Source organism: Octopus sinensis, linkage group LG19 (genome assembly GCF_006345805.1).
Source record: "Octopus sinensis linkage group LG19, ASM634580v1, whole genome shotgun sequence".
NCBI lineage: Eukaryota > Metazoa > Mollusca > Cephalopoda > Octopoda > Octopodidae > Octopus > Octopus sinensis.
Window position 1 is genome coordinate 47,981,055 of NC_043015.1, and position 26,644 is coordinate 48,007,698.

Here is a 26,644-nt window from a genome sequence, read left to right on the forward strand (position 1 = left end):
CAATTATAAAGAGAAATCAAGTCAGTTTGTGTTCAGTGATTTCTAGAATTGATTAAGATTCTAAAATCAAGAATAAATTGTTTTCTTTGATATTTAATTAAAATACATTCTATTTCTATGCTGTATCAAAAGTTTCTCAATGCTTTCTGTTTCCTTTAAAATAGAATTTTATTAAAGATGAACCAAAATCTAACAGAGGAAAGAAACCATTATTACCAACAGCAGCAGAAACTACAGTCAATATCAGGAGCAATGTATGTATTACATTTTCTCACAAAACGATGCATTTACTAGGAATTACTTATGTAGGACTTAAGTTTCTTATAAGAAAATTATATCATAGGTGTAGGAGTGGCTGTGTGGTAAGTAGCTTGCTTATGAACCACATTGTTCCGGGTTCAGTCCCAATGCATGGCACCTTGGGCAAGTGTCTTCTACTATAGCCTCGGGCCGACCAAAGCCTTGTGAGTAGATTTGGTAGACGGAAACTGAAAGAAGCCCATCGTATATATGTATATATATATATATATATATATATGTATGTGTGTGTGTGTGTTAATATGTTTTTTGTGTCTGTGTTTGTCCCCACCAACATCGCTTGACAACATATGCTGGTGTGTTTACATCCCCATAACTTAGCAGCTTGGCAAAAGAGACCAATAGAATAAGTACTAGGCTTACAAAGAATAAGTCCTGGGGTCGATTTTCTCGACTAAAGTCGGTGCTCCAGCATGGCCACAGTCAAATGACTGAAACGAGTAAAAGAGTATCATACATTCACATCACAGTATGAATTCTGATCCTGAACAACACTCAAATGGTCTCTTGCTATTGAAAAATTTGATAAAAACAAAACAAAGTCCTCTTTGGCATTGGTAAGTCTGTTAACGATGTTTTGGTATGGATAACTTGCATGGCAAATATCTTCTGCTCTAGCCTCTGGCTGACTAAAGTCTTATGAGATTTGATTGACAGAAAGTGAAAGAAACTTGCGTGTGTGTTGGTAGGTAGGTAGGTAGGTATGAATGTTCTTGTCTGTTTATAAATATTAAAATTTTTCTGAAGAAGGAGCTGGTTCCTAACAAATATACAAAGCTCCCTTGTTGGAATGCAGATAACGAAATCAATGTCACATTTTAAACCTGTGAAAAAATCTTGCATAGTTTTAACCAAAACCTAAAACTTTATAACAATTGCAGCGTGGAAGGTGTTTATAAGCCATTTAAGAAAAACACAAAAACCGTTAGATTCACTTCAACATTTAAATTTAATTTGCCAAAATATTTTCTTCGCTTTGAGACCGCGACCTGTTCACTGACAAAATTTCGTGCTGCATCTCAATTTTGTCAGTGAACAGGTCGCAGTCTCAAAGCGAAGAAAATATTTTGACAAATTAAATTTAAATGTTGCAGTGAATCTAACGATTTTTGTGTGTTTCTTAAATGGCTTTTAAACATCTTCCACGCTGCAATTGTTTTCGTTCCAGCACACGATCTCAGATCAGGTCGCTTGCTATGCAAGTACATCTCCATAATAAAACTTAATATTTCATGATAAAATGAACAATGGGTAAATATATACATACCTCACTTGGTAGTCATAGTTGTTATATATACCTAAAATAATTTTTCTTTTTAAGAAAAACTAACACTAGTTTATATCTCGTTGTTTAGACAACATTGGAAGAAATGTGTTGGCTATATCACTGGCGAAGATGTCAGCTGGCAAGAAATATCCTCTGAGGCAGCCTCCCGGGAACTTTTACAAGTTTTGATACAAACTATCAGTGCAAAGGAAGCTGCTCATCTTGAAATGGATATAACTTCATTTACTGGAAAGGTTTCTATTATCTTCGTTTATTACAGTCTTTTAATATCATTTGTTTTCACTCTTTTATTTGTTTCTGTGCCCATGCTGGGGCACTGTCTTGATGGGTCTTAGATGAACAAATTGACCCCAGTTCTTATTACTCTTTTACTCTTTTACTTGTTTCAGTCATTTGACTGCGGCCATGCTGGAACAAGCTTAGTATTTATTCTGTCGGTCTCTTTTTGCGAACGACTAAGTTACAATGACCTAAACAAATCAAGCGATGGTGGGGAACAAACACGAACACAAAGACACACACACACACACACACAGTTACATACCATATGTATGGTATAAATGGCATTAGTACATGCCAGAGTCAGAACAAAGAGTATGATTTATTGTTGGGTAGTTGCAAGGTTGTCATTCTTGCTGTTTAGATATAGATGCAGCCTTGGATCTTGACCCAGCAAACTTTTAAACAAGAATATTCTGACCAAACATAACTATTTACTTGTTAAAATCTTTGTCTATATGATTCCAACCTTGTTTTCTTCTTTTCCGTTCATATTCCTATTCAGCCATCTTCTCTGCCTACTTTTCCTGGAAGGGTCATTGGGGTAAAATCCTCAGAAAACCTCCTCCATAGGCTCCAATCGGAAGCAGTCATCATTAGACATCCTGGCTGGATTCCCAAACGTGACCTACTGGAACTATGGAGGTTATCCAACCATTTCATTCTTGGTCTACACCTACCCCATTCTAGGTTTCTTGTCAGTTAGCTTGGCTTGAAGAATCCATCATGTGATATTACCCTGCAATATTCTAAGCACATTTTCACAATGCCTGGCGCTGCGGAGAAGTAGCTGCTGAAAATGGCAATCAAAATTTGAAAAAAAATCCTGTTCTTATCAATTCATTATTTTATTTCATTATTCTTTTAGTCTTTTACTTGTTTCGGTCATTTGACTACAACCATGCTGGAGCACCACCTTAAAGGGTTTTAGCTGAAGAAATGGACCCCAGGACTTATTCTTTATAAGCCTAGTACTTATTCTATCGGTCTCTTTTGCCGAACCAATAAGTTACAGGGACCTAAACACACCAGCATCGGTTATGAAGCAATGGTTGGGGTACAAACATAGACAAAAAGACACACACATAAATATATACATATATATATATATATATATGACGCAGGAGTGGCTGTGTGGTAAGTAGCTTGCTTACCAACCACATGGTTCCGGGTTCAGTCCCACTGTGTGGCACCTTGGGCAAATGTCTTCTACTATAGCCTCGGGTCGACCAAAGCCTTGTGAGTGGATTTGGTAGACGGAAACTGAAAGAAGCCCGTCGTATATATGTATATATATATATATATATGTGTGTGTGTGTGTGCGTGTATGTTTGTGTGTCTGTGTTTGTCCCCCTAGCATTGCTTGACAACCGATGCTGGTTTGTTTATGTCCCCATCACTTAGCGGTTCGGCAAAAGAGACCGATAGAATAAGTACTGGGCTTACAAAGAATAAGTCCCGGGGTCGAGTTGCTCGACTAAAGGCGGTGCTCCAGCATGGCCGCAGTCAAATGACTGAAACAAGTAAAAGAGTAAAAGAGAGAGTATGTCGGGCTTCTTTCTGAGTTCAGTGGGACTGAACTCAGAACCATGTGGTTGGGAAGCAAGCTTCTTACCACACAGCCACACCTGTGCCATTATTGTAAAAAAAATTTTTTAAGTTTACTGAAATTTAGACTGTAATAAAGTTTCTTTGAAGTAGTTTTAAGTTTCCACATTCTCTTATAGGGTCTTTCTCCAGATGTTCCAAAACTCTTGAGATATGAAGGGAAAGTCAATAACCGACGGATGACTCCGCGAGATTGTGTCTACTTCATTAAAGATATTTGGTCTAACCGAGTGTATGAAGAAGTGAGTATGTTGACCTTTGAAACAAAACTGAACATAGCATTACTTTGAAGATGGCAATCAATAAGATTTAAACCATTAATATTATTAGGTTGTTCCAAAAATAATGACTGTTCTAAGTGTTGTGTTTTGAAATGCAATTTTATCATAGTATTTTAATTATATTTGAGGTGAATTTTGACATACTTAATAATTTATATATGCTCTTTAATAATTTTCTACTTATTTCAGACAGAAAACATTTTTGAAGCATAGGCGCCCTTAATTATGAACATGACAAAAAAGGACCTTCTCTTTACTCTTTTACTCTTTTACTTGTTTCAGTCATTTGACTGCGGCCATGCTGGAGCACCGCCTTTAATCGAGCAACTCGACCCCAGGACTTATTCTTTTTTTTGTAAGCCCAGTACTTATTCTATCGGTCTCTTTTGCCGAACCGCTAAGTAACGAGGACATAAGCACACCAGCATCGGTTGTCAAGCAATGCTAGGGTGGACAAACACAGACACACAAACACATATACATATACATATATACGACAGGCTTCTTTCAGTTTCCGTCTACCAAATCCACTCACAAGGCTTTGGTCGGCCTGAGGCTATAGTAGAAGACACTTGCCCAAGGTGCCACGCAGTGGGACTGAACCCGGAACCATGTGGTTGGTAAACAAGCTACTTACCACACAGCCACTCCTTCGCTCACTTTTCTTGCATGAGTTCAAGCTGGGGCACAATACCTCCCAAACTCCTGCCAATATCAACAGGGGAAGAGGGGTCCACAATGATCACACAGTACAAAGGTGGTTTCAGAAATTCTGTAGTGGTGATAAGAGCCTTGAAGATGAAGAAGGTAGAGGACAGTCATGCAGTCTTGAAAGAAATTGTTGAACCAAACCCCACATCAAAATGTCAGAGAAATGTCTCAGGCACTTGGTGTCAGTACTGCAATGGTCTCACGCAATCTGCAGAAGATTGGTAAGGTGAAAAAGCTTGATAAATGAGTACTGCATGAGCTGAACGAAAATCCAAAAGTTTGGTGTTTTGAAGTGTGCTCTTTCTGCGAAACACCAATGATCCTTTTCATGACCAAATAGTTGCTTTTGACGAAAAGCGGATCCTTTATGGTAACCGTAACTGATCGGGTCAATGGCTTGATCGTGATGTGTCCCCAAAACATTTCCCAAAGCTAAAGTTGCATCAGTAAAAGATTATGGTGACTGTCTGGTGGTTTGCAATTGGCTTTGTCCAATTTTGGAAGCCAATCAGAGCATTACAGCAGAGGTTTACTGCAATCAACTCACTGAAGTGCATATTCACTCGCAAAAAATGAGATCTGCATTGGTGAATTGGCGTGGCCCGATTCTGTTCCATGATAATGTAAAGCCACATGCTGCAGGAATGACGCTGCAGAAACTCAGACTTGGGATAAGAGACTTTACTACATCCACCATATTCTCCTGATCTTTCACCACTGACTGCCATTTTTTAAAGCATTTAAACACGTTTTTAAGTGATAAAACTTTCAGGTCCAAACCAGAGGTGGAATCAGCTTTCAAAGATTTCTTAGCATCAAAGCCAATAAGTTTTTTATCAACAAGGCATAAATAATCTTGTTGATAGATGGCAGAGATGCATAATCAAAATATTTCTGTTGTTATATTTTCCAGCATAAAAGTATGTTTCTGAAATCGGCCATTATTTTCAGAACAACCTATTCCTTTTAGATATAGATGCATACATTTATATATTTAACGCATTCATATGTGCTCAGACATAGAAAGGCCTTCACTACTGATACTGTCTTGGGAAAGAAATTCCCCTTATAGACAATTTGTGCAAAAAAACAAAGACACCACTTGGCCATAAACAACATTGTCAGACTGTAGAACATGTTCCTGCATTGTTATGTTTCATCAGCTACAGACACAGAATCAGTCATTCACAGCTCACTAAGAACTACCATTCTTATATTTACACAGCAAATAACAAATTTTCTGATGTGAAAAGCCTTGTCATGCTGGAATGAATTAATAAGAGGCACACTAATCAATAATGATTAGAATAAAACAATGTACATTTATCTCTAATATGGCTGTGTCCTATGTATGTGTCTGGTGGTGAGCATCCAATTTGGGAGTTATGGAGTTATGGGGAGCATAGAGTGACCCTTAATTACCATTACTCCCAGGTCCATTCTGTCATAGAATGGTTGTGCCTGTCAGGTTTCTGTCAATGGGTTAAATATTGGGTTGTCCAGAAAGTTTGTGCCGATTTATAGCAGCTTACCTTTCGAGTTATTTTAGAACATGGTTGAGTCCATAAAATAGGATTTGACTACACCTCCATTTAGAGAACAGTTTAAGCTATCTTTTCGTGGAAGAAGATTTATGTTCCTATAACCTGTGTTAATTCTGTAACACTTTAAAATGGAAGATAAGAAAATTCATTTTCGGCACATGATGCTTTGGGAATCAGACAAAAATTGCTGCAGATCAGCTGGGATGTGTTACCCCACCCTCTATATTCACCAGATATTGCACCTTCGGATTTCCACTTATTCAGGTCTCTGCAGAATAGTCTTAATGGTAAAAATTTCAATTCCTTGGATGATGTAAAAAGATACCTTGATGAATTCTTTGCCATGAAACCCAGCTCAATTCTGGGAAGAGGGTATTTTCAAGTTAAAGGACAGATGGAGACACATTGTGCAACAAAATGGTTCATATATGGTTGATTCAAAATGTAATGGCAAGTATTTCCTTCAAAAATAGGCACAAACTTTCCAGACAACCTAATAGATTTCTGCAAGGGCAGATTGAGTTCCTTAGCTGCAGTGAAAGCAATCAATCTAGGAGAAAGAAAACTCCAAAATTAATATCCTCTTCTAGTATGCCCTAAGCCAGCATAGAAGAGTATGGCACATGAAACTAACATAAAGTATATCCAGTAACATAGATTGATATTTTGGAGGTAACCACCTCATGGTGGTATACATCCTGCTGCAGGTGGAAATAGTGGGAAATGGTGGTGTTTGTGTGCTCTCAAACATTGAAAGACTTTCACTGCAGTTATCATCTCAGAAGTTTTCTCACACTTTGTCTATTAGAAACACATCATTACTTTATATGCTTCCAATCAATTGATTACTTTGGTAAGCATTTACATTGAACAATGAAATTTTGCTCAGTTTTGACATTAAAGTTAACCTAGGAAAAGGTAGAAATAGGATCTTTTCGGTTTGAACGGCAGTTTTTTCTAGCAGTGTCATATGAAATTGTCACCCATAATTATGACACTAGTATCGATCTATTGCATTTCAATCTGTTTTAGGGTTAGGGATATATTTTTTCTTCACAAATGTAAATAAACCCAATCTGTTTCTTAAACGAGGGACATATTCATACGGCACAGAATGTTTTCACCTCAAAAAGATGTCATTGATTGGTTGAAATTGCAGAAATTGAAGAAAAAAAAACAACAAATATCTTACAAACTATAGAATTTTTTCAATAAAGCCAAGAGAAAAAGATGTTTTATAAACACATTCTACCAGTATACGAAGTTTGAAAGTGTTTAGTTACCTAGAAATTATGTTAAAAACTGCCATTCAAACCGAAAAGATCCTAGAAATATTATGGATTCAAATCCAAGTAAATTCTTTTTTTGTGAGTTTTTATAGGAGAGCAACCTCATGGAGTTTCTTGAGGCTTACATGATGAAGCAATTCCCAGATGAGACTTTGAGGACTGAATGGTCTTATACGTTCTACTTCACACTAAAACAATTGTCGCCAATTAACAACTACGTCAAGCTTTTCTGGAAAATACTTAACGAAGAGGTATAGCAATTTGTTATTTACAAACCATCTTTTATCTTTTGCTTGCTTCAGTCACTGGACTGTGCCCATGCTGGGGCACCACATTGAAGGGTTTAGTTGAACAAGTTCCCTATTTATTTATCTTTTTAGAGCCTGGTACCCATTTCATTTGGTTTCTGTTGCTAAACTGCTAAGTTACAGGGACGTAAACAAACCAACACCGGTTGTCAAGTGATGGTGGAGAACAAACATATTGAAGACACAAAGACATACACATAGATATATGCATACATAAATATATATGTGTGTATTTATATAGAACAGACTTCTTTTAGTTTCCTCTTACCAAATCCACTCACAAGGTATTGGTCAGCCCAGGGCTATAGTAGAAGGTGCTTGCCCAGGGTTCCACACAGTGGGACTGAACTCAAGACCACATGGTTGGGAAGCAAACTTCTCAACCATACAGCTACACCTGTGCCTATGCACAGGTTGTTTTAATTCTTTTATTCTTTTACTTGTTTCAGTCATTTGCCTACAGCCATACTGGAGCTCCGTCTTGAAGGGTTTTAGCTCAACAAATCAACCCCAGGACTTATTTTTAAAGCCTAGTACTTATTGTATCAGTCTCTTTTGCTAAACCACTAAGTTACAAGGCGTAAACACAACACCAGTTGTCAAGCGGTGATGGCAGGGACAAACACAGACACAGAGACATGCACACATAGATATAGACATATATATACAAAATAGTTAGTGAGAACGAAAAAGGCAATTCACAATTCAACATCCTTCTAACTTGGGGCCAAAGGCAGCAAATTCATCATCATCATTATCATCATCGTTTAGCGTCCGCTTTCCATGCTAGCATGGGTTGGACGGTTCAACTGGGGTCTGGGAAGCCAGAAGGCTGCACCAGGCCCAGTCTGATCTGGCAATGTTTCTACGGCTGGATGCCCTTCCTAACGCCAACCACTGCGTGAGTATAGTGGGTGCTTTTTACATGCCACCGGCACAGGTGCCAGACGAGGCTGGCAAACGGCCATGATCGGATGGTGCTTTTTACATGCCACTGGCATGAGGCCAGTCAGGGCAGCGCTGGCAACGGCCACGTTCGGATGGTTCTCTTACGTACCACCGGCACTGGTATCACAGCTGCAATTTCCATTGATGTTGATTGATTTCAATTTTGATTTGGATTTGGGATTTGAGATTTTCACTTGCCTCAACAGGTCTTCACAAGTAGAGTTTTGTGTCCCAAGAAGGAAAGACATAGAGAGAGGGAAGAGAGCAGTTAATAAATTTAACTTCCATTCGTGTTGAATAATCAATGTTTAGATAAAACATCAACAATTTGCCTTGATACAAAACAACTGTAAAAGTGGGCAAGGTGAATAAAGTTTATTTTAAAATTACAGTGGTTAATACTGAACTACTTTCATGTTAAATCTACAAATTAAATAAATTAATTTAATTTAAATTTGTTACATACTACAATCTTCAGTAGTATACTCCCATATTTACGAAAAATAAGTATAATTTAAAAATACATTTCCCTTTATTCATCCACTGCGATTCGTAATTCAAGGTACTCAAATATTTTCCCAAATAATTAGAGAGAAAGAAAAAGGCATGCTTTTTCTTTCACAATTCAACATCCTTCTAACTTTCCAGGGAAGCTAAGTTTCTTAACTGCTCTCCTCCCTCTCTCTATGTACATATATATATTATATAAAATCCGTTTGGTCTGTGTGCGTCTTCTAGGATCTCGGGCATCCTCCATCAGATTGCACTCAATTTTGATATGTAGATACCAATGGTATCAGGGCGTGTATGAGTCTTGAAAAAATTACAAAAATCGATTCCAGGTGAGAATGCAATCGATAAAGCCATGGAAACATGCATTTGTATGCACAAATACATCAGTTGTACGTGAGTAAAATGCAGATGCAGCTTGCACAAAAAAAGCCGGCCTGTTTGGTGTCTCAAATTTAGGTTAAATCAGTGTTTCTCAAAGGGGAGGCCTATGGGACGGTTGGACAAGTTGCTTTGAGAAAATTTGGTTTAAATGGTTAACAACTCAGCACCGTCCATTGGACGGGGGGGGGTGCGTTTTGCTCGTATATATATATATATTAGAATAGAAGATCTGAAATCCACCTGATGAATGTCCTGAGAAGAGACATGAAACAATTGTAGTGGCGAATATAATTTTATTTAATTTATATTAAAATTTTTTTATGTATTGGATTAAGTCTTTCTTTGTTTGATTTGCAAAATAGTGGTTTTGTCTCTAATTAATATTATATAATATTTTACTATAAAATTGGATTCAATCCTAAATCTGATTTTCTCTGTAAATTTGGATTTATTCCCTAATATTTATTATTATATATATATATATATATATATATAATATATATATATATATATATATATATATATTGGCTTCTTTCAGTTTCTGCCTACGAAATCCACTCACAAGCCTTTGGTTTGATCAAGGCTATAGTAGAAGTCTAATGGAGTTAATTATCAGTTATTGGAAATATGTTCTAAAATTATAAAGAAAATTTATTACGTCCTATAAAAAATAGCTTCCAAATTTCTAAGCCAGAATTCGAAACCACATCTACATTTTTCTATTGTTCTCACCTGTTGCACTAAGAAATTTATGAGAGTAAACTGACCTCTCAGCCTTATTTGAGTCAAACGTGGGTCAAGGCTGATTAGAGAGGAAAAATCCTTTATCTATTCTGAACTAGTTTAGTTAGAGAAATTATAGATATGCAACCATAAATCAGTTTTCTCTTTGGTTGCTCAGCCTCTGGGCAAAGAGCATCCCTTTTTCTTCCTTCATCTGGTGCTGATGGGGCATACAACCCTTATGCAAGGGACAACACAGTTTTACACTTTCTATTTGACTAAACTCTGTTACCCTTTCTCTCTCTAGTAGTAACCATGGATGAACCTAACTATTTATAACCCCAAGTAATTGTAACTTACTTTGTAATTATGACAATAATATATTAAGGATCATTTCAACTAACGATTTATATCTTCTCTCATTTATTCGCTGCATATCATCATTACACATAGTTGTTATAATTGGTGATCTTCAATATTTATAAACTGTTAAAATTGGATCTTACACTTAACCATTACAAATTGGTGACTTCTGACATTCATTAACTGTTACATTCCTAAAGAAATTTAATGTAAATCTATTTCAACAGATAGAAGAAAGTGTCCACCATTGTCAAGAAATATTCACAAGAACTTTGGAGGGCCATTGTCGTACAAATCGTAGGCCTGAAGCCAAATATATCTCCAAAGCAGAATTCCACATACTTTTAGAAGAATTTTTGAAAGGAACAAAAGCAGATTTTATTACATCATTAGTTGACAAAGCTGCTACACAATTAGAAAGTGATAAAATTTATATAGAAAAATTGCTACACGAGGTAATTATTGCTATTAACAATAACAATATTGTTATAAAACTTTTATTACACTAGTTGTGCTGTTCAATCATCTCAAAATAACCTTCTTCAATCATCTCAAATAACCTTCTTCAATCATTTCAAAATAACCTTCTTCAATCATCTCAAATAACCTTCTTCAATAATCTCAAAATAACCTTCTTCAATCATTTCAAAATAACCTTCTTCAATAATCTCAAAATAACCTTCTTCAATCATTTCAAAATAACCTTCTTCAATCATTTCAAAATAACCTTCTTTAATCATTTCAGAATAACCTTCTTTAATCATTTCAGAATAACCTTCTTCAATCATTTCAAAATAACCTTCTTTAATTATATCAGAATAACCTTCTGCAATAATCTCAAAATAACCTTCTTCAATCATCTCAAATAACCTTATTCAATAATCTCAAAATAACCTTCTTCAATCATTTCAGAATAACCTTCTTCAATCATCTCAAATAACCTTCTTCAATCATTTCAGAATAACCTTCTTCAATCATTTCAGAATAACCTTCTTCAATCATTTCAGAATAACCTTCTTCAATAATCTCAAAAAAACCTTCTTTAATCATTTCAAAATAACTTTCTTTAATCATTTCAAAATAACCTTCTTTAATCATTTCAGAATAACCTTCTTCAATAATCTCAAAATAACCTTCTTCAATCATTTCAAAATAACCTTCTTCAATCATTTCAAAATAACCTTCTTTAATCATTTCAGAATAACCTTCTTTAATCATTTCAGAATAACCTTCTTCAATCATTTCAAAATAACCTTCTTTAATCATATCAGAATAACCTTCTGCAATAATCTCAAAATAACCTTCTTCAATCATCTCAAATAACCTTATTCAATAATCTCAAAATAACCTTCTTCAATCATTTCAGAATAACCTTCTTCAATCATTTCAAAAAAACCTTCTTTAATCATTTCAAAATAACCTTCTTCAATCATCTCAAATAACCTTCTTCAATCATTTCAGAATAACCTTCTTCAATCATTTCAGAATAACCTTCTTCAATCATTTCAGAATAACCTTCTTCAATAATCTCAAAAAAAACCCTCTTTAATATCATTAAAAATGACCTTCTTCAATCATTTCAAAATAACCTTCTTCAATCATTTCAGAATAACCTTCTTAAATCATTTCAGAATAACCTTCTTCAATCATTTCAGAATAACCTTCTTCAATCATTCAAATAATAACCTTCTCAATCATTTCAAAATAACTTTCTTCAATCATTTCAGAATAACCTTCTTCAATCATTTCAAAATAACCTTCTTTAATCATTTCAGAATAACCTTCTTCAATATATCATTCAGAATACCTTCTTCAATCATTTCAGAATAACTTTCTTAATAATCTATTTCAGAATAACCTTCTTCAATCATTTCAAAATAACCTTCTTTAATCATTTAAGAATAACCTTCTTCAATCATTTCAGAATAACCTTCTTCACATCATTTCAGAATAACCTTCTGCAATCATTCAGAATAACCTTCTTCAATCATTTCAGAATAACCTTCTGCAATCATTTCAGAATAACCTTCTTCAATCATTTCAAAATACCTTCTTATTTAATCATTTCAGAATAACCTCTTCAATCATTTCAGAATAACCTTCTTCAATCATTTCAGAATAACCTTCTGCAATCATTTCAGAATACCTTCTTCAATCATTTCAAAATAACCATCTTTAATCATTTCAGAATAACCTTCTTCAATCATTTCAGAATAACCTTCTGCAATCATTTCAGAATAACCTTCTTCAATCATTTCAAAATAACCTTCTTTAATCATTTCAGAATAACCTTCTTCAATCATTTCAGAATAACCTTCTTCAATCATCTCAAATAACCTACTTCAATCATTTCAAATAACCTTCTCAATCATCTCAAATAACCTCTTCAATAATCTCAAAATAAACCTTTTTCAATCATTTCAAAATAACCTTCTTCAATAATCTCAAAATAACCTTCTTCAATCATTTCAAAATAACCTTCTTAATCATTTCAAAATAACCTCTGTAATCATTTCAGAATAACCTTCTTTAATCATTTCAGAATAACCTTCTTCAATCATTTCAAAATAACCTTCTTTAATCATATCAGAATAACCTTCTGCAATAATCTCAAAATAACCTTCTTCAATCATCTCAAATAACCTTCTTCAATCATTTCAGAATAACTCTTTCAATCATTCAGAATAACCTTCTTCAATCATTTCAAAATAACCTTCTTTAATCATTTCAAAATGACCTTCTTTAATCACTTCAGAATAACCTTCTGCAATCATTTCAGATATAACCTTCTTCAATCATTTCAGAATAACCTTCTTCAATCATTCAGAATAACCTTCTTCAATCATTTCAGAATAACCTCTTCAATCATTTCAGAATAACCTTCTGCAATCATTTCAGAATAACCTTCTTCAATCATTTCAAAGTAACCTCTCTTAATCATATCAGAATAACCTTCTGCAATAATCTCAAAATAACCTTCTTCAATCATCTCAAATAACCTTCTTCAATCATTTCAAAATACCTTCTTCAATCATCTCAAATAACCTTCTTCAATCATTTCAGAATAACCTTCTTCAATCATTTCAAAATAACCTTCTTTAATCATATCAGAATAACCTTCTGCAATAATCTCAAAATAACTTCTTCAATCATCTCAAAATAACCTTATTCAATAATCTCAAAATACCTTCTTCAATCATTTCAGAATAACCTTCTTCAATAATCTCAAAAAAACCTTCTTTAATCATTTCAAAATACCTTCTTCAATCATTTCAAAATAACCTTCTTCAATCATTTCAGAATAACCTTCTTCAATCATTTCAGAATAACCTCTTCAATCATTTCAAAAAACCTTCTTCAATCATTTCAAATAACCTTCTTCAATCATTCAGAATAACCTTCTTCAATCATTTCAAAATAACCATCTTTAATCATTTCAGAATAACCTTCTTCAATCATTTCAGAATAACCTACTGCAATCATTTCAGAATAACCTTCTTTAATCATTTCAGAATAACCTTCTTCAATCATTTCAAAATAACCTTCTTTAATCATTTAAGAATAACCTTCTTCAATCATTTCAGAATAACCTTCTTCAATCATTTCAGAATAACCTTCTGCAATCATTTCAGAATAACCTTCTTCAATCATTTCAGAATAACCTTCTGCAATCATTTCAGAATAACCTTCTTCAATCATTTCAAAATAATCTTCTTTAATCATTTCAGAATAACCTTCTTCAATCATTTCAGAATAACCTTCTTCAATCATTTCAGAATAACCTTATGCAATCATTTCAGAATAACCTTCTTCAATCATTTCAAAATAACCATCTTTAATCATTTCAGAATAACCTTCTTCAATCATTTCAGAATAACCTTCTGCAATCATTTCAGAATAACCTTCTTCAATCATTTCAAAATAACCTTCTTTAATCATTTCAGAATAACCTTCTTCAATCATTTCAGAATAACCTTCTTCAATCATCTCAAATAACCTTCTTCAATAATCTCAAAATAACCTTCTTCAATCATTTCAGAATAACCTTCTTCAATAATCTCAAAAAAACCTTCTTTAATCATTTCAAAATAACTTTCTTTAATCATTTCAAAATAACCTTCTTTAATCATTTCAGAATAACCTTCTTCAATAATCTCAAAATAACCTTCTTCAATCATTTCAAATAACCTTCTTCAATCATTTCAAAATAACCTTCTTTAATCATTTCAGAATAACCTTCTTTAATCATTTCAGAATAACCTTCTTCAATCATTTCAAAATAACCTTCTTTAATCATATCAGAATAACCTTCTGCAATAATCTCAAAATAACCTTCTTCAATCATCTCAAATAACCTTATTCAATAATCTCAAAATAACCTTCTTCAATCATTTCAGAATAACCTTCTTCAATAATCTCAAAAAAACCTTCTTTAATCATTTCAAAATGACCTTCTTCAATCATTTCAAAATAACCTTCTTCAATCATTTCAGAATAACCTTCTTCAATCATTTCAGAATAACCTTCTTCAATCATTTCAAAATAACCTTCTTCAATCATTTCAAAATAACCTTCTTCAATCATTTCAGAATAACCTTCTTCAATCATTTCAAAATAACCTTCTTTAATCATTTCAGAATAACCTTCTTCAATCATTTCAGAATAACCTTCTTCAATCATTTCAGAATAACCTTCTTTAATCATTTCAGAATAACCTTCTTCAATCATTTCAAAATAACCTTCTTTAATCATTTAAGAATAACCTTCTTCAATCATTTCAGAATAACCTTCTTCAATCATTTCAGAATAACCTTCTGCAATCATTTCAGAATAACCTTCTTCAATCATTTCAGAATAACCTTCTGCAATCATTTCAGAATAACCTTCTTCAATCATTTCAAAATAACCTTCTTTAATCATTTCAGAATAACCTTCTTCAATCATTTCAGAATAACCTTCTTCAATCATTTCAGAATAACCTTATGCAATCATTTCAGAATAACCTTCTTCAATCATTTCAAAATAACCATCTTTAATCATTTCAGAATAACCTTCTTCAATCATTTCAGAATAACCTTCTGCAATCATTTCAGAATAACCTTCTTCAATCATTTCAAAATAACCTTCTTTAATCATTTCAGAATAACCTTCTTCAATCATTTCAGAATAACCTTCTTCAATCATCTCAAATAACCTACTTCAATCATTTCAAAATAACCTTCTTCAATCATCTCAAATAACCTTCTTCAATAATCTCAAAATAACCTTCTTCAATCATTTCAAAATAACCTTCTTCAATAATCTCAAAATAACCTTCTTCAATCATTTCAAAATAACCTTCTTCAATCATTTCAAATAACCTTCTTTAATCATTTCAGAATAACTTCTTTAATCATTTCAGAATAACCTCTTCAATCATTTCAAAATAACCTTCTTTAATCATATCAGAATAACCTTCTGCAATAATCTCAAAATAACCTTCTTCAATCATCTCAAAATAACCTTATTCAATAATCTCAAAATAACCTTCTTCAATCATTTCAGAATAACCTTCTTCAATCATTTCAAAAAACCTTCTTAATCATTTCAAAATGACCTTCTTCAATCATCTCAAATAACCTTCTTCAATCATTTCAGAATAACCTTCTTCAATCATTTCAGAATAACCTTCTTCAATCATTTCAAAATAACCTTCTTTAATCATTTCAAAATGACCTTCTTTAATCATTTCAGAATAACCTTCTTCAATCATTTCAAAATAACCTTCTTCAATCATTTCAGAATAACCTTCTGCAATCATTTCAGAATAACCTTCTTCAATCATTTCAGAATAACCTTCTTCAATCATTTCAGAATAGCCTTCTTCAATCATTTCAGAATAACCTTCTGCAATCATTTCAGAATAACCTTCTTCAATCATTTCAAAGTAACCTTCTTTAATCATATCAGAATAACCTTCTGCAATAATCTCAAAATAACCTTCTTCAATCATCTCAAATAACCTTCTTCAATCATTTCAAAATAACCTTCTTTAATCATATCAGAATAACTTTCTGCAATAATCTCAAAATAACCTTCTTCAATCATCTCAAATAACCTTCTTCAATCATTTCAGAATAACCTTCTTCAATCATTTCAAAAAAACCTTCTTAATCATTTCAAAATGACCTTCTTCAATCATCTCAATAACCTTCTTCAATCATTTCAGAATAACCTTCTTCAATCATTTCAGAATAACCTTCTTCAATCATTTCAAAATAACCTTCTTTAATCATTTCAAAATGACCTTCTTTAATCATTTCAGAATAACCTTCTTCAATCATTTCAAAATAACCTTCTTCAATCATTCAGAATAACCTTCTGCAATCATTTCAGAATAACCTTCTTCAATCATTTCAGAATAACCTTCTTCAATCATTTCAGAATAGCCTTCTTCAATCATTTCAGAATAACCTTCTGCAATCATTTCAGATAACCTTCTTCAATCATTTCAAAGTAACCTTCTTTAATCATATCAGAATAACCTTCTGCAATAATCTCAAAATAACCTTCTTCAATCATCTCAAATAACCTTCTTCAATCATTTCAAAATAACCTTCTTTAATCATATCAGAATAACTTTCTGCAATAATCTCAAAATAACCTTCTTCAATCATCTCAAATAACCTTCTTCAATCATTTCAGAATAACCTTCTTCAATCATTTCAAAAAAACCTTCTTTAATCATTTCAAAATAACCTTCTTCAATCATCTCAAATAACCTTCTTCAATCATTTCAGAATAACCTTCTTCAATAATCTCAAAAAAACCTTCTTTAATCATTTCAAAATGACCTTCTTCAATCATTTCAAAATAACCTTCTTCAATCATTTCAGAATAACTTTCTTTAATCATTTCAGAATAACCTTCTTCAATCAATTCAAAATAACCTTCTTTAATCATATCAGAATAACCTTCTGTAATAATCTCAAAATAACCTTCTTCAATCATTTCAGAATAACCTTATTCAATAATCTCAAAATAACCTTCTTCAATCATTTCAGAATAACCTTCTTCAATCATTTCAAAAAAACCTTCTTTAATCATTTCAAAATGACCTTCTTCAATCATTTCAAAATAACCTTCTTCAATCATTTCAGAATAACCTTCTTCAATCATTTCAGAATAACCTTCTTCAATCATTTCAGAATAACCTTCTTCAATCATTTCAAAATAACTTTCTTTAATCATTTCAAAATAACCTTCTTTAATCATTTCAGAATAACCTTCTTCAATCATTTCAAAATAACCTTCTTCAATCATTTCAGAATAACCTTCTGCAATCATTTCAGAATAACCTTCTTCAATCATTTCAGAATAACCTTCGTCAATCATTTCAGAATAACCTTCTTCAATCATTTCAGAATAACCTTCTTCAATCATTTCAGAATAACCTTCTTCAATCATTTCAGAATAACCTTCTGCAATCATTTCAGAATAACCTTCTTCAATCATTTCAAAATAACCTTCTTTAATCATTTCAGAATAACCTTCTTCAATCATTTCAGAATAACCTTCTTCAATCATTTCAAAATAACCTTCTTTAATCATTTCAGAATAACCTTCTTCAATCATTTCAGAATAACCTTCTTCAATCATCTCAGAAAAACCTTCTTCAATCATCTCAAAATAACCATCTTATTTATTATGACTTGTGATTTATAAAACCATCTTGTAGGCAATCATCATCATCATCATCATCATTTTTGTGCCCACTTTTCCAAGCTTCTCTGCATCAGTTGTAGTTTTTTTAGGCAGATTTTTCTGTGCCTTCATGCCCTTCTTGTTGACTACCCCTACCTGTTCCTTCTAAGCAAGGCAATATTTCTCCATGACCAGATATTAGAAATGTATTAGAAATGAATGGTAGATGGAAGCACTCCGTTGGTTACAACGATGAGGGTTCCAGTTGATCCGAATCAACGGAACAGCCTGCTCGTGAAATTAACGTGTAAGTGGCTGAGCACTCCACAGACACGTGCACCCTTAATGTAGTTCTCGGGGATATTCAGCGTGACACAGAGAGTGACAAGGCCGGCCCCTTGAAATACAGGTACAACAGAAACAGGAAGTAAGAGTGAGAGAAAGTTGTGGTGAAAGAGTACAGCAGGGATCACCACCATCCCCTGCTGGAGCCTCGTGGAGCTTTTAGGTGTTTTCGCTCAATAAACACTCACAACGCCCGGTCTGGGAATCGAAACCGCGATCCTACGACCGTGAGTCCGCTGCCCTAACCACTGGGCCATTGTGCCTCCGAAAAATGAATGGTACTGCCTATATAACAGTGACACTCATTTACAACTACATGCACACACACACACACCAGGTTTGTTTCAGCTTCTGTCTATGAAATCCACTTACTGAAGCTATTTCTAAATAATAACAATGTTATTTAACTATGTTAGAAATATCAAGTCATACAATGATATTTCATGGTAATATCTCTTTGTTATCTAAATAGACTGCAGAAGGAGAAATCGGTCCATTCTTGAGTTCCATTAGAGAGTGGCTGAGAAGAGCTTGGAAGAATTACATTGAAAATATTTCCAAGATAATTGACATCAAGTAAGTCAACAACTTTACTCTTTTACCTGTTTCAGTCATTTGACTGTGGCCATGCTGGAGCACTGCCTTTTTGTCGAGAAAATCAACCCCAGGACTTATTCTTTGTAAGCCTAGTACTTATTCTATCGGTCTCTTTTGCCGAACCGCTAAGTTACGAGGACGTAAACACACCAGCATTGGTTGTCAAGCAATGTTGGGCGGGGGACAAATACAGACACAAACACACATACACACACACACACACACACATATATATATATATACATACATATGTACGACGAGCTTCTTTCAGTTTCCGTCTACCAAATCCACTCACAAGGCTTTAGTTGGCCTGAGGCTATAGTAGAAAACACAACGCTAGATATAGATCCGCAAAGGGAATCCACCACTAAAGAATTGTTCTCAAGCATTAATTCAACACGCCAAGAATGTAAGCGGGCAGGACAAATGAAAAATAACGAAAAAATAGATTAACTCTATACAATTGTTTCATCGTTAATAGATTGTGTAATTTTACTTACTTAATCATTTTCGAATCTTCAGTAGAGTATATCAAAAATATAATTTGCTGAACCGAACGCCAAAATCCATACGAAGCCGAGCAAAGGCAAACGGCACAGCCAATTATATTTGCAGTTACGTTCAAATATCCTCATTTCTGGCGCGTTGAAAATATCGGATGTAAATAATACCCCAGTAATTTACTGCCGGTTTGAGAACATATTAAGATTCGAAAATGATTAAGTAAGTAAAATTACACAATCTATTAACGATGAAACAATTGTATGGAGTTAATCTATTTTTTCGTTATTTTTCATTTGTCCTGCCTGCTTACATTCTTGGCATGTTGAATTAATGCTTGAGAACAATTCTTTAGTGGTGGATTCCCTTTGCGGATCTATATCTAGCGTTAGAGTGATCACATGTGGTCTCTCTCTTATTACTTGTATTATATATATATATATAATATATATATATATATAAATAAATTAAAGTAGAGATAAAACCACTATTAGGCAACTCAAACAGTGATAGACATAAATGTTTATGTCTATCACTGTTTGAGTTGCCTAATAGTGGTTTTATCTCTACTTAAATTTATATTTATACTGTGAAATTTGATTTAATCCTAAATCTAATTTTTCCCTGTAAGTTTGGATATTATTATATATATATATATATATATATATATATATATATATGTATATACATAAATATATGCAGGGATAAAAATTTGTGCCCACTAAATGGACCTTGCATGTCCGAGACCATCATTTATGAACCACTGTGGACTCTATATCCACTAAGGACAGTTTTGGTGAAGAAATATGTGGGCCTTACAGAGGGTAATTTCAAAGCCAGGTTCAATAATCACACTTTGAGCTTCAGGCACTGGGATAAAAGGAAAACGACCAAATTATCCAGTCATATATGGTCCTTAAAAGATAAAGGTGTTAGTTACAACATCCATTGGAAGATCTTATATATATCATCGTTTAGCGTCCGCTTTCCATGCTAGCATGGGTTGGACGGTTCAACTGGGGTCTGGGAAGCCAGAAGGCTGCACCAGGCCCAGTCTGATCTGGCAATGTTTCTACGGCTGGATGCCCTTCCTAACACCAACAACTCCATGAGTGTAGTGGGTGCTTTTTATGTGCCACCGGCACAGGTGCCAGACAAGTCTGGCAAACGGCCACGATCGGATGGTGCTTTTTATGTGCCACCGGCACGGGGGCTAGATGGGGCTGGCAATGGCCACGAACAGATGGTGCTTTTTACGTGCCACCGACACAAGGCCAGTTGGGGCGGCGCTGGCAATGGCCATGTTCGGATGGTTCTCTCACATGCCACCGGCACTGGTATCTCAGCTGCAATTTATATATATATATATATATATATATGTAACACATACATACAGACAGACAGAGATAGGTAGATATATATATATATATCCAATGGCTGTTTGTTGACAACTTTTTCCCTGTTTAAGGGTGATAATGCCTAATTTTTCTGGTGTTTTAATGGTGATTACTGCATTCGAAATATCACTTTCTTGTCTGCATCATGCAATACAGATTCAATGCTAATGTAAATTTGTTTATAAACGCATATCTTTATATATAAAACTCTAGTTGTGTGAGTGTCTGTCCCCTTCGATTTAGATTCCTAACTCCTCCCACATTTTGCGGTGCAGTTTAACCAAATTCGGGTATCTTATAGTCGTGATTCATATCGAGCCCGTCTGACTATTAGCGCGCGTCAACGATGAGTCTACGATTTTAAAAATAATTTAACATAATTTTTTATTCCATTTTAATGCATAAAATGCATCGTATGTCGATGGCGGCGGAGTTGGCGTCCACGCTCACAGCTGCACCTGTTTGCTTCTCCCCCTTCCCTCCCTCGTGAAGCTGTGGGGAAGGGAGTGTAAAGAAATCAACGTCGTAATGCGTTGTGAAGGAAACCAGCGTTCTTTTAGAACAACGACTTCATGGCTTGAAGACACCAAAACAAAAATGGCTAAGAAAGCCCGAATTTATAAGGGAAGTAACTCTCTAAAAATGCTTATATAGTTATTTCCCTTACAAACCCGAGCAACGCCGGGCGATACTGCTAGTCTTTATATATAAAAGTCAAGTTGTGTGTCTGTCTCCTATGATTTAGATTCCTAACTACTCCCACATTTTGCAGTGCAGTTTAACCAAAACTGGGTATCTTATAGTCATGATTCATATCGAGCCCTTCTGGGTATTAGCGTGCGTCTACGATGAGTCAACGATTTAAAAAAAATTTACCATCATTTTTTTCCATTTTAATGCATTTTTTCGCTATTATATAAGGGAAGTAACTCTCTAAAAATGTCTACGATGAGTCAACGATTAAAAAAAAAATTTACCATCATTTTTTTTCCATCTTTAATGCATTTTTTTTTCTATTTTTTGGCTATAACTCTCTAAAAATGCTTATATAGTTATTTCCCTTACAAACCCGAGCAATGCCGGGCGATACTGCTAGTAGATATATATTTCAATGATAGCAAATAATAAAAAACAGTTGGAGAAGGTATTCTTAATGTGTATATTTATATATTTGTTTCCCTTCTTTAAATCTCTAGATATATCTACCCAGATGATATTGCAACCTGGTTTGAAAAGTCAACAATTACCAATATGAAACCACTTTCACTCAAAAAGTTACAGTGTTGGTGTCTCGGTTTAGAAGCAAAGGAACTGGCGATTGCTCAGCCAGTATTAGTGGAAAATGTATTAGCAAAGTTACACCAAGTTGGTTTTGTTTATAGCCCTTCATATCATGGAATGTAAAAGGTAGGCTATTAGACATTAATTTCCTCCAAAGAAACTAGAAAATATACTGTTGTATTAACTTCTTAAATAAAACATTCAAAGAATTCAAATAAAGTAGCCCCAAAAAGGGCTTTAATACGTTCCCAGAGTATATGGTTCTTAGGAGGAAATACTAAAAAGGTATGTATACCAAAATCATGAAGCATGTTACATTACACGACATGTCAGAGATTCGCCAGAGGGGCAGGGCCAACCCATAACATTGCATGACATGTCAGATTCGCCAGAGGGTCAGGGGCAACTCATAACATTACATGACATGTCAAAGGTTCGCCAGAGGGGCAGGGCCAACCCATAACATTATATGACATGTCAAAGATTCGCCAGAGGGGCAGGGCCAACCCATAACATTATATGACATGTCGAAGATTCGCCAGAGGGGCAGGGCCAACCCATAACATTACATGACATGTCGAAGATTCGCCAAAGGGGCAGGGCCAACCCATAACATTATATGACATGTCGAAGATTTGCCAGAGGGGCAGGGCCAACCCATAACATTACATGACAGGCTAATCAGATATGAGATACACTGTGTAACAAAATTTTAATTTTATTTTATTGTCTTTGGTCAATAAGTGTTATTTCCTATTTGCTTCTATTTAGAAATCAAAGGAAATGACTGCTATTCCCTTCACACTTTGCTTTTGTGACCTAGATATCAATGTTTTGAAACTGACCTATTTCCCATTACATTTCAGACAGATTCAGCACTGAGTTGCTGAAGCAGAAATATCATTATAGCAAATATTCTGCTCAATGCCTCAGATTTGCTTGTCAGTTGCTTGACCTTTACCAATTGAGCATGTCCCTTAGTGGCTGACAATATACACATCTCTGATTGTGAACAGGATTAGCTGGGGAGCATCATAGCCATGTGTTGAGTGGGATTCTTTGGGATTTTAATAAATTTAACAAAAGCAAAGTTCAAAGGAAATATTAGCCACTAGCAGTATCGCCCGGCGTTGCTCGGGTTTGTAAGGGAAATAACTATATAAGCATTTTTAGAGAGTTATAGCCAAAAAATAGCAAAAAATGCATTAAAAAGGAAAAAATATGATGGTAAATTTTTTTTAAAATCGTTGACTCATCGTAGACATTTTTAGAGAGTTACTTCCCTTATATAATAGAGGAAAAAATGCATTAAAATGGAAAAAAAACGATGGTAAATTTTTTTTTAAAATCGTAGACTCATGTAGACGCTTTCTTAGCCATTTCTGTTTTGGTGTCTTCAAGCCATGAAGTCGTTGTTCTAAAAGAACACTGGTCTCCTTGACAACGCACTACGACGTTGATTTCCTTACACTCCCTTCCCCACAGGTGCAGGTGTGAGCGTGGACGCCAACTCCGCCGCCATCGACACACGAAAAATTATGCATTAAAATGGAATAAAAAATGATGTTAAATTATTTTTAAAATCGTAGACTCATCGTAAACGCGCGCTAATACTCAGACGGGCTCGATATGAATCACGACTATAAGCTACCCGAATTTGGTTAAACTGCACCGCAAAATGTGGGAGTAGTTAGGAATCTAAATCGAAGGGGACAGACACTCACACAACTACAGTTTTATATATATAGATATACATAGCGCAGTAGTGGTGAGATGTGACAGCAAAGAAAAGCATACATTCACTCTCTGCATGCAATTAGACTCAGAAAGTTCGTGAGGAACCCATTGACCCAATTTGCTGACTTTTCCGATAGCACACAGGTGTCAATGAATGGTTGAATGACCAAATCCAAGCTTCTCTGCTAGTTCCTCAACAGTTACGATGAGATTTTGTTCCACCAGGGTTTTCAGGATGTCCTTGTCAGTTCTACAGATCTTTCAGGATGAGGCTCGTCTTCTAGGCTGTAGTTTATGGCTCGGAATTTCTGGAACCACCATTGATACTGCCTTACGCTTATTGTCCAATCCCCATATACTGCATTAATATTTCTTGTACTTTCCGTTGCGTTGTTGTCTTTATTGAACTCATAAAGCAAAATATGCCAAATATGCTCCTTTGTTACTTCCAATATAGCTTTGAAAAAAATAGCTGTTAAAATCGAAATGCACTCTTCAAAACTTGCCCTATGAATAAGGACAAGATAAAATTACTACCTGCTTTTATAGCAAGTTAATATAAGTAGTTTATCCCATTCCCCTCTGACTTTTAGTTCAAGCTGTTGAAAAAAACCGCATTATTATATATATATACATACACACATACATACATACATATACACACACACTCTCTCTCTCACACACATGCACACATTTATATTCTGTTATTGTTTTATACGTTTCAGCCTTGAGGTTGTGGCCATGCTGGATCGTGTGTGTGTGTGTGTGTGTGTGTGTGTGTCTATCAGTCTGTATGTATATATGTATATGTATGTGTGTGAACAATAATATTTTCAACAGATGTGTTGCAAATGTATCTGATTGTTCTCAAGCTTCAATACTGTGTGTGTGTGTATGTGTGTATGTATGTATGTATGTATATGTATGTATGTATGTATATGTGTGTGTATGTGTGTATGTATGTATGTATGTATGTATGTATGTATGTATGTATGTATGTATGTATGTATGTATGTATGTATGTATGTATGTATGTATGTATGAGTGTATGTTTACTTTATTACTAACACAAGCCACTACAGGTTATTTAATGTAAAGTCTTCCTCAAATCACTCTCTCTGGCTATTTACTCTCTTCCAAGAACATTTTCACTCACTCTTATCTGTTAGCTTCCCATACATTTTACTCATGTATCTATCAGCGTCATAGTCGTCATCGCATTCTATTGTCTACCTGTCAACACACTGAATTAGTTTCACTTTATTCGTAGCACACTGTGTGTGTGCGTTTGCGTGTGGTGTAAACCACATTAAGAAGAGCATTTGACATACACACCAGAATGTGAGTTTTCTGTAAATTTTGCTTAATTGGAGTTTAAATTTTAAAAACTGGACCTGGCATGACCCGATGCATTCTACTCTTAAAAATGCTAGGTAAATTGTAATTGAAGAAATCCTATATTGTAGATTTCTATAACTCCCAAAGGGAGGCAGATAAAATCTGCCTTTTATAATAAGAGATTTTTCATACTTTCATGTTCTAAAATAAGTTGAAAGATAAGCTACTATAAATCGGCATGAACTTTCCAGACAACCCAATACCCTCTGTAAGGCCCACATATTTCTTTGCTGAAACCGTGTCCTTATAATAGGCGCAGGAGTGGCTGTGTGGTAAAGTAGCTTGCTAACCAACCACATGGTTCTAGGTTCAGTCCCACTGCGTGGCATCTTGGGCAAGTGTCTTCTGCTATAGCCCCGGGCCGACCAATGCCTTGTGAGTGGATTTGGTAGACAGAAACTGAAAGAAGCCTGTCGTATATATGTATGCATGTGTGTCTGTGTTTGTCCCCCCAACATCGCTTGACAACCGATGCTGGTGTGTTTACGTCCCCGTCACTTAGCGGTTCGGCAAAAAGAGACCAATAGAATAAGTACTGGGTTTACAAAGAATAAGTCCCGGGGTCGATTTGCTCGACTAAAGGCGGTGCTCCAGCATGGCCACAGTCAAATGACTGGGGCAGGGCCAACCCATAACATTACATGCCAGAGATTCGCCAAAGGGGTAGACCCAAACCATAACATTACATGGCGAAGATTTGCCAGAGGGGTAGAAGCAAACCATAACATTACATGACATGTCAAATTCGCCAGAGGGGCAGGTCCAAACCATAACATTACATGACATGTCAGATTCGCCAGAGGGGCAGGGCCAACCCATAAGATTACATGATATGTTGGAGATTTGCCAGAGGGGCAGGTCCATTCCATAACATTACATGACGAAGATTAGCCAGAGGGGTAGACCCAACCCATAACATTACATGACATGTCAGATCCGCCAGAGGGGCAGGACCAACCCATAACATTACATGACATATCAGATTCGCCTGAGGGGCAGACCCAACCCATAACATTACATGACATGTCAGATCCGCCAGAGGGACAGGGCTAACTCATAACATTACATATCAGATTTGCCAAAGGAGCAGGGCCAATCCATAACATTACATGACGTCAGAGATTCGCCAGAGGGGCAGGGCCAACCCATAA

General features: G+C 34.8%; 1 protein-coding gene across 3 annotated transcripts in view; it reads left to right on the top strand.

The window, feature by feature from the left end:
* Positions 1–22,566, top strand: part of LOC115221985 (translin-associated factor X-interacting protein 1-like) — a 46,937-nt gene extending 24,371 nt beyond the window's left edge. For all 3 annotated transcript variants that reach the window (XM_036511482.1, XM_029792087.2, XM_036511480.1), the window contains 7 exons: positions 165–254; positions 1,674–1,839; positions 3,613–3,735; positions 7,411–7,569; positions 10,782–11,009; positions 19,055–19,158; positions 22,274–22,566. In XM_036511482.1, the coding sequence (XP_036367375.1) occupies positions 165–254; positions 1,674–1,839; positions 3,613–3,735; positions 7,411–7,569; positions 10,782–11,009; positions 19,055–19,158; positions 22,274–22,481 (1,078 nt within the window). In that variant the 3' untranslated portion in view covers positions 22,482–22,566. The remainder of the gene's footprint in view (positions 1–164; positions 255–1,673; positions 1,840–3,612; positions 3,736–7,410; positions 7,570–10,781; positions 11,010–19,054; positions 19,159–22,273) is intronic.
* The last annotated feature ends 4,078 nt before the right edge of the window (positions 22,567–26,644 follow it).